General features: G+C 36.0%; 1 protein-coding gene across 1 annotated transcript in view; it reads right to left on the bottom strand.

Moving 5' to 3' along the window:
* Window positions 1–8,655, bottom strand: part of LOC117326913 (DEP domain-containing protein 7-like) — a 26,367-nt gene extending 17,712 nt beyond the window's left edge. The window contains exon 1 of the mRNA XM_033883714.1: window positions 8,558–8,655. Within this exon, the coding sequence (XP_033739605.1) occupies window positions 8,558–8,645 (88 nt within the window). The 5' untranslated portion in view covers window positions 8,646–8,655. The remainder of the gene's footprint in view (window positions 1–8,557) is intronic.
* Between the last annotated feature and the right edge of the window lie 1,261 nt (window positions 8,656–9,916).

Genomic DNA, 9,916 nt, shown 5'->3' with positions numbered 1-9,916 from the left:
GTCTACAGTCAGTACCTGGCAACTGCCCCACGTAGGTTTCAAACTCGCAACCCGAAGGTGGAGGGCTAGTGTTTAAGTGTCGGGACACCTTAACAACTCGGCCACCACGGCCCCTAATTTTTTGATTAGATAGAAACAACTCTATACTTTTTATCAGTTAAAAAAACAAACTAAGATGCAGGTTCTGTCTACTCATATTGGGATGACCTTACCATATTCGACCTAATAAGTCCATTGTGTGCTTACAAAACAAAAGGTGTGCACTTCATAAAATCATGTACATGGGGAAATTTCATTTACATACCCTGATGTAGTGAAAACAAACTAGTTTCCTTGAAAAAATGGAAGATTATATTTGGCAGATCACAGAGGTAATTAGAACTTTTGTTTCAATTAGAGTACCCATCCTCAAACATACTGCAGCCTCCTAAAACACAGTGAGTTGCACACTCGTCAACCACAGGGGAGGCGGTCCTAAATTATCATACATCTCACACACAGGGGAGGCAGTCCTAAAATGACCTTACATCTCACACACAGGGGGGCCATCCTAAAATGACCATACATCTCACACACAGGGGAGACCATCCTAAAATGACCATACATCTCACACACAGGGCAGGCCATCCTAAAATGACCATACATCTCACACACAGGGGAGACCATCCTAAAATGACCATACATCTCACATACAGGGGAGGCCATCCTAAAAAGACCATACATCTCAGACACAGGGGACCGGAGACCATCCTAAAATGACCATACATTTCACATACAGGGGAGGCCATCCTAAAATGTCAATACATCTCAGACACAGGGGAGGCCATCCTAAAATGACCATACATCTCACACACAGGGGGCCATCCTAAAATGACCATACATCTCACACAGGGGAGGCCATCCTAAAATGACCATACATCTCACACACAGGGGAGACCATCCTAAAATGACCATACATCTCACACACAGGGGGCCATCCTAAAATGACCATACATCTCACACACAGGGGAGGCCATCCTAAAATGACCATACATCTCACACACAGGGAGGCCATCCTAAAATGACCATACATCTCACACACAGGGGAGGCCGTCCTAAAATGACCATACATCTCACACACAGGGGAGGCCATCCTAAAATGACCATACATCTCACACACAGGGGAGACCATCCTAAAATGACCATACATCTCACACACAGGGGAGGCCATCCTAAAATGACCATACATCTCACACACAGGGGAGGCCGTCCTAAAATGACCATATATATACATCTCACACACAGGGGGCCATCCTAAAATGATCATACATCTCATACACAGGGGGCCATCCTAAAATATCCATACATCTCACACACAGGGGAGGCCATCCTAAAATGACCATACATCTCATACACAGGGGAGGCCGTCCTAAAATGACCATACATCTCATACACAGGGGAGGCCGTCCTAAAATGACCCTACATCTCACACACAGGGGAGGCCATCCTAAAATGACCATACATCTCAAACACAGGGGAGGCGGTCCTATAAATGACCATACATCTCACACACAGGGGAGGCCATCCTAAAATGACCCTACATCTCACACACAGGGGAGGCCATCCTAAAATGACCATACATCTCACCCCTGCGAAACGATTATGAATAATTCATGAACATTCATGAATAGTTCATGAATTATTCATGAACTTAGTTCATGAATATTCTTGATTTGTTCATGAACATTTTCATGAAATTCATGAACTTAAAACTTCATGAATATTTTTTTGAAATTATGTTCATGAACATTCATGAATTATATCAAAGTTTGGATTCATGAAATCATCATAGTTCATGAATGTTCATGAACATTTCCATACATGATAATTCATGAATCCTTCATGAATATTCATGAACTTAAAAATATGATGAATACTCATGAATGAAATATTCATAAACATTCATGAACCCTTCATGAATATTCATGAACTTAAAACTATGATGAATGTTCATGAATGAAATACTTCATGAACATTCATTAATCCTGAAATCAAGATTTTCATTCATACAATCATCATTTTTCATGAATATTCATGAACTATTCTATTCATGATAATTCATGATTAATTCATGAGTTATGAACTTATTTAGAAAATGAATTTGCATGCATTTTACCACTTAATTTCATCAAAGTTTGTCATGAACTGTATCACTATGCATGTTTGACAATATCCTTGTAGTCCTTCCATTAAAAATTGCATTCAAATGGATCCATCACTTGTTTCAAAATTCATAACTGCTTGAAATGAGTATATTTACACAATCGTTTGGATGGAAAATCCTTTTAACATTCTTCAGATAAGAGTGATTTATTTTCATTATTGCATTAATTCTCATTGCACATATGATGTGTGTTTGAACAATTTAGTTAAATGGGCAATGCAATTTAAGAAATGCCAAAGCTATTTGAATATTATGTGCACTATGTAAATTTAGGTCACATGCATGGTGATTGATTTTAAGTTAATTCTTATTTATAAACAGGTTGACATATTTCCAGAGTTGAATATTTCATTTCCTGGTAGTGTTGTATTGATCATGAAACAGGTATGAAAGATAAATACTTGCCTTCATTTGTAAAATAACATGTTATTCATCTCTGTGAGAAAAGCCTCATGGCTGACATGTATTGGAACTCTCCTGCTAGAAGTTTTTGGGCGGGAAAAATTTGGCGGGAAATTTGAAGTTTTCTTATTGTTTCCTTATTCTTCTTTAAGCCAACATCAAAATTGTAATATAGACATGGAATTAAATTTAAAACTTTTTAGATATTAAGTTTGTTATTCAATTTAAAATGTAAGGTATTTTTTTATTCAAGAAAATGTTCAATTTTAAGGTCAAATTCTCATTCCTTATTTAAAGTTCTTCAAAATTCATTACTATTTTATTCATTTTGATGAATTTTAATGAATATCATCAATGCATGAAAATTCATGAATAGTTCATAATCACATAATATTCTCATTCATTAAAGTTCTTCAAAATTCATTATCAACTGTTCTTACTATTTCATTCATTTTGATGAATTTTAATGAATATCATCTATGCATGAAAGTTCATGAATAGTTCATAATCACATATGATGAACTATCATGAATCTTAATGAATTTGTAAAATTATTCATAAAAGTTCATGAAGAGTTCATGAGAGGTATTTGATGAATATTCATGAACATTTTTTCATGAATCAAAAACTTACAGTATTCTTGAAAGTTCATGAATGATTCATGAACATTCATGAACTCATGAATATCATCTCGCAGGGGCACACACAGGGGAGACCGTCCTAAAATGACCATACATCTCACACACAGGGGAGGCCGTCCTAAAATGACCATACATCTCACACACAGGGGAGGCCGTCCTAAAATGACCATACATCTCACACACAGGGGAGGCCGTCCTAAAATGACCATACATCTCACACAGGGGAGGCCATCCTAAAATGACCATACATCTCACACAGGGGAGGCCATCCTAAAATGACTGTACATCTCACACACAGGGGAGGCCATCCTAAAATGACCATACATCTCAGACACAGGGGAGGCCATCCTAAAATGACCATACATCTCACACAGGGGAGGCTGTCCTAAAATGACCGTACATCTCACACACAGGGGAGGCCGTCCTAAAATGACCGTACATCTCATACACAGGGGAGGCCATCCTAAAATGACCATACATCTCACACACTGGGCAGGCCATCCTTAAATTACCATACTGATCAGTGAGGACATTAAACAATACCAAACACAACCAATCTTTGAAGTCATCAAGCTGAACTCAGACTTATTTATCTCCCTTTAATGGTTGCATCTACCGAGTACGGGTATATAATACAGTAACAAGCCATTAGAGCAAAAGAAATTCCTTTCTTGTTTAACTGTAGGAAAAGAGGAGACTTTAGCCTTTTTCCCACTGGTTTGGGATGGGGTTTCATTTTGGGAAGAAAATTGGAGAATTAGAAAAGATTTTGTAAGATTTAGCAGCCTATTTTGTGAATGGGGCCCATTAACGACTCCAAAAATCCCCAGAAAAACCCTAAGAAAAAGTCCTGAGTCTCAGCTTGATGTGTCAGATTATGATGTTCAATCATTTTGCCTTAATCACTTATCGGGCTATATATGAGTGATTATGGCAAAAGTTACTTTAGAAATACTTTTTTCCCTGGTTTGGGATCTGCCATTCAGGCCAACCTTATGATATATTGTGTTTCACTGTTTGGCATTGACCGACCCACATCTCTGAAAGTTGGGTCGGTAGGTAGGGAAAATATTTATTTTTTTTCTCTAGCTTCAAAATAGATTTTTTTTAGTTTATGAAATTCACACAAGAAAACATAACATAACAACAAGAGCTGTTGGAGAACAGCATAGCTCGTCTCGCAAATGTTTGTCAATAAATAATTAAAATATATTAATTGGAATGGTTTCGCAAATTGCATTAATAATATTTATATTGTTAACTTGATCAGATTATGTTTTGTGAATTCATGCAATTTTTAAAACCATATCATTTTATATATATATATAAATTATTTATTGACAAACATTCGGGAGACAAGCTATGCTGTTGTTAAATGAATATATTAAATACAAATGTAATTGTTTTTGGACATATTTCTTCAATTTTTTGACAAAATATTATCCTAATGAGAGTTGTCTCCCTTGAAAAATGTGGACCAGTATAAAATGTCTATTGTGAGCATTTCCACATTGTTTTATTTTCAGTTTCACTCCAAGAAGGGATAGTGTAATTCCATAGGGACTCTTTTACCAAATATCAGCACCCTAGTACATCATAAAGTGACGTGTTAATAGCTTTCAACATTTGCACACAAATTTTAAAAATGTGTTTTTTTCCCCAAAAAATCTTTCAGTTTAACTCTGGCAAGGGATAGTTTAACCCCCACAGGGAACCTAATACCATGTATTACTATGGCTTTCAACACTCACAACATAAACTTAACACAAAGTCCAAAGATTTAAAAGCAAAAACAAAAAAACACAGACTAAAAAGAAAAAATCAATTTTTTTTTTAAAGTTTTACTCCAGGAAGGGATTGTCTACCTCCATAGGGACTCTATTGCGAAATATCAGCACCCTAGTACAATTATAAGGTGATGTATTAATACCTTTTAACACTTGCACCAAAAACTTAACACAGAAATATTCTAAGTCCAAAAATTTGAAAATTCTGGTTTTTTCCCAACAAAATCTTTCGGTTTTACTCTGGCAGGGGATAGTTTAACCCCAGAGGGACTCTATTGCCAATTATCAGCACCCTAATACAATTATAAAGTGATGTATTAATACCTTTCAACACTTGCACCAAAAACTTGACGCAGAAATATTCTAAAGTCCAAAAATTTTCAAAAAACTGTTTTTTTTTCTCCAAAAATCTTTTAGTTTAACTCAAACCGGCAGGGTATAGTTTAACCCCCACATGGACCATATTACCATAAATTACTATGCCTTTCAACACTTGAACCAAAAATTTAACATTTGAAAAACCAACGCCGACGCCGGAGTGACGACATAAGCTCTCACTCTTCTTCAAAGAGACAAGCTAAAAATAAATATTTAATTCAACATCAAATTAAAACTAACACATAAACACTTTGAAGAAAATGTCACGGTCCTTGAACCGCTTGATCAATTATAAAAAAAAAAAAAAAAAAAATTAAAAGGCAAAAAAATTTTGGCTGATAATTTTCCAGTCGGTCGGTCAATGCCAAACAAATTTTATTTCATTTTGGGCCTCAATGTTGTACGAATGCTTTGAAGTTTTGTGAAAAGGCACAAAGTGAACACCTATCTTATACATGTATAAGGATGATAGAGACAAGTTTTGGAACTAAAATTCAAATAGTGGACGTGTGGCCTTGTACGCACTTATTGAAATGTTGTAAGTCTGGAAATTTCATGGCCATGGTCAACATATGAAAAGCATTAAAATATGGAGCTCAATGTTTATGCAATGTCTGAGGTCATATATATGTGGATAGTATCATGGTTGCATTTTGTGTGGCATAACTCCAGTTTTTTTGTTTTTTGTTTAAAGTCCTATTAACAGCCACGGTCATTTAAGGACGTGCCAGGTTTTGGAGGTGGAGGAAAGCCGGAGTACCCGGAGAAAAACCACCGGTCTACAGTCAGTACCTGGCAACTGCCCCACGTAGGTTTCGAACTCGCAACCCAGAGGTGGAGGGATAGTGTTAAAGTGTCAGGACACCTTAACCACTCGGCCACCGCGGCCCCGTGCTAGTGATGGAAATCAGATGAGATCTTCATATTTAAACATCAACATAAACGCCAAACCTTGGCTAGCTGATATACGGTTGATCGAACAAACCAATCTGCCTTTTCTTTTTAGTGGGCATAGGTCGGTCAGAGACCGACGCTTTAGTCCTACATACTACAAGCAGTCAAACAAGCATCTGCGAGACCCTGTTGACTATTGAAGAAAACAAAATAAGAGATTTATTCTTGAAAACGGGAAACCACCATGAAAAATTCTCAAATAATTTTTTGATTATAACATTGATGTCGCTAGAAATATTTTGAAATTGATTAATTTTAGATAAAAACCAATGATCGGGCCCATAACATACAACAGCAATAGATGAAAAATGACACGAGTCATGAGGATTTAACTGGAATTGAAAACCTTCCTTTATGATCAAGAGAACCACAGGCCTTAACGGTATTCTGACTCTAAAGACCCTTGTACTATTGGCATATATATTCAGCAGCAAGTATAGAAGCACTGTTGTTGACCATGGCTGTCATTGTGGATTTTGGACCGACCAGAAAAATAACAACACTTGGTCAGGACCATCGCAGAATCATTATAAGCCAAATTTGAGCTAAATGCCACTAGTAGAACTTGAGAAGAAGTTTGAAATAGGTGTTGTTCAGGAAAACCATGGTTGTGTAATCATGTTACAAAATGGCTGCCGTAACTGCCATATCAAAGATTTTACGAGGCTGAAAATTAGCAGCATTTTGTACGTTCCCCTTCCTTAACAACCTCACCAATTTCCAGATTAATGGCAGAACGAGAGAAATTCAATCTGATTAAAATCAGCTGTTATATGGCTACGTTTACTATGCACTACGCCTGAACGTTCAGGCATAGTGCATAGTAAACGTTGCCATGTAACAGCTGATTTTAATCAGATTGGGAGGTGTTTGAAATAAGTTTTTCAAGATGGCTGTCATGATGGCCATCTTGGATTTCTGACCAATCCGAAAAATAACAACACTTGGTCAGGACCATCTCAGGATCATTTCAGGTATGTCAGAGCTGAATCCCACTGGTGGAACATGAGAAGAAGGTGTTGTTCAGGAAAACCATGATTGCAGAATCATGTTACAAAATGGCTGCAGTGAAACTTTTTTAGGAGAATGAAAACAACAACAATTTGTTGACTTCCTTTCCTTAACATCCACAACACTTGGTCAGGATCATGTTTGCCATTTTCGAAATAGGTTACGTGAAGTTGTGGAATGGTGCATGTAGCAAAGTGTTTTGTGTCAAAGTATTATTAATTTGGTGTGAATTAGTGACTGGACTGATTAAATGGGATATATAATACCTAAATGGGAAGTACACACCAGTGTCACCAAGTTTAGACTTATGCATACCGATATTATTGTTCACTTTCTTCCCGCCCTGAAATCAGTTGCTAAAGGTCGGTTGGTGTCAGAACCAAAAATATAGCCAGAGACCTTTCGCTAGCTGAAGTAGAGGAAATTTGGAAAAACTGCCTGCATATGGTTATATATAATTAATGGCAAACTAATTACGTCACAGAAAAATGCTTTTATTGTTGTAATAAATTAAACACATAAACTGTAAGGATTAATTAAAAAAGATATAATAAATTCATGGTTTATTTTTAATAAGATAAAAAAAACTGGAGTGCACTCTTTACACAAACAGCTTCACGTTTTTTTTTTTTAGATCTAGAGAACACTTTTATCATCTTGTCCAATCCTTAATTATAAGATATTCCGTGTACTTTCTGTTGTTTTGGTAATAGTATATATACTTGAGTCCCCAAAAATATTGTTGAGATATATTTCAGTGTTCTACATACGACCTGACTGAGACATGTTCTTTACACAGTGAACTCCGCCAACTACTCATGATGGAACCCCATATTTGCATCACCCCATCTAGATCTACACACGTAGATGGATAACATTTGTTTGTTTTTTGCTCAGTTTGACATTGTTATTTGACCTCGCCTCTGAAAGAGAAATTGGGCTAATATTGGAAATCATAGGTTATATCTGTTTCAGTTATATTGCTAGGACAATAGCAGGCATATATTCGCAGATATTGGCACATTACTTCATATCGACACATGAGAAACGATTGTATACTGTAGCTGGAAGCTAAAAGAACACCTGCTAAATTGCTATGATTTCCCAGTCTTTCCATCAGTTCTAGTGTAATAATCATATGGTCCACTATCGGACTAATCACTAATTATATTAAAAATTACCTAGATGAACTTTGGAAGCTCTCAGTGGAATCGATCTCTGGAATCCATTGAATCTTGGGCTGTCGAGAAGACTATCGTACGAAGCCATCTTGCTTTGAATTTCGAGCCCTTTATTTCCCACAATGCACCTGGCTTCCGTAAATAAACATTGCCACGTGCTTCCGTGTGTGCCTGAGGGCAACGGCGACGACAATCAATAATGTTCAATATGACGTGACACGTGGAATATGGGCAAATAAATAAAGAAGTTGAAAATGTCTGCATGGTTATTAAAGGAACGTTAAACCACGTCACTAATTCCAGCTGGGTATTCTGGTATTCAATATCTAAATTATCAGAACTATCAGAGACTATCGAACTCTGGAACTATAATTATATATATCTCTCTCTACCCCTCCTCTAGTTTGAATGTTTAAATCCAGACTAAAATTATAAAGCTAAATTTCATTTATTATTAAAAAAAGACATTGATATTGCTGACGAGGCAGGGCTAACAGTTTAATGAAAGTTCCATAATAACGTTGCATAAGAATGCATAATTATTTCTGAATCACGATTTTATATGACGAGCCAAGTTACCATTCAAGGAACACTTCCAGTGACCAACCAAATTATATGAAATATTTGATATGATATATTTTATTTGATTTATGAAATATTTTATATACTATATACGGTATCTTATAATAAACGAGATATCTTACGTAATTTTAAGGAAATTGAAATATCTTCTAAAACCTATTAGAAATCTTATATACTACATCTTATATTTAAACCACATACTCCCGAAGAAACATGAATCATTGTTTACATTTTGAGCTTTTTACAGTTTTCGGACTTGATACATACCTAACAGATTATCGTGAATCAGAAACTGAAGGAAAATATGTATATATGAAAGTATACGGGAAATTCCAAAAATAATAACTTGACCAAAAGCGAGTGGAATCGGCAAAACCTGAGTATTTCCTTAGGAAGGGAAATGATTCGTTGGAACTTAGCGAGAAAAGAAAAGGGAATAGACTCGAATTCCGATTTTGCTGGACGTCTATTGGATTGCTGGTTAGCTTTTAAACATTGTCAACTTCACCGATTTAAAATTTTATCGATGTTTTGTTGTATGCATATTGCTACATAAATTTAATTTTAAAAGCAAGTATTTAATTTTAAAGTATGTTTGTTTATTTTGTTCAGTTACCTGGGTATTACGCGAACATTCTGTAAATGTGTTTAAATGAAAGCATTATTAGGCAAAGTTTATGCATGTATGCTCGATATGTAAACAATGGCCATGCGTGTAGTTTATATGCAGTGCACGTTGTTATAGCCTCGTTCTCGACTCCCTGACAACTTTCGTGA

Source organism: Pecten maximus, chromosome 5, assembly GCF_902652985.1.
Source record: "Pecten maximus chromosome 5, xPecMax1.1, whole genome shotgun sequence".
NCBI lineage: Eukaryota > Metazoa > Mollusca > Bivalvia > Pectinida > Pectinidae > Pecten > Pecten maximus.
Note: the sequence above shows the minus strand (reverse complement) of the source record. Positions and strands in the feature narration are given on the sequence as shown.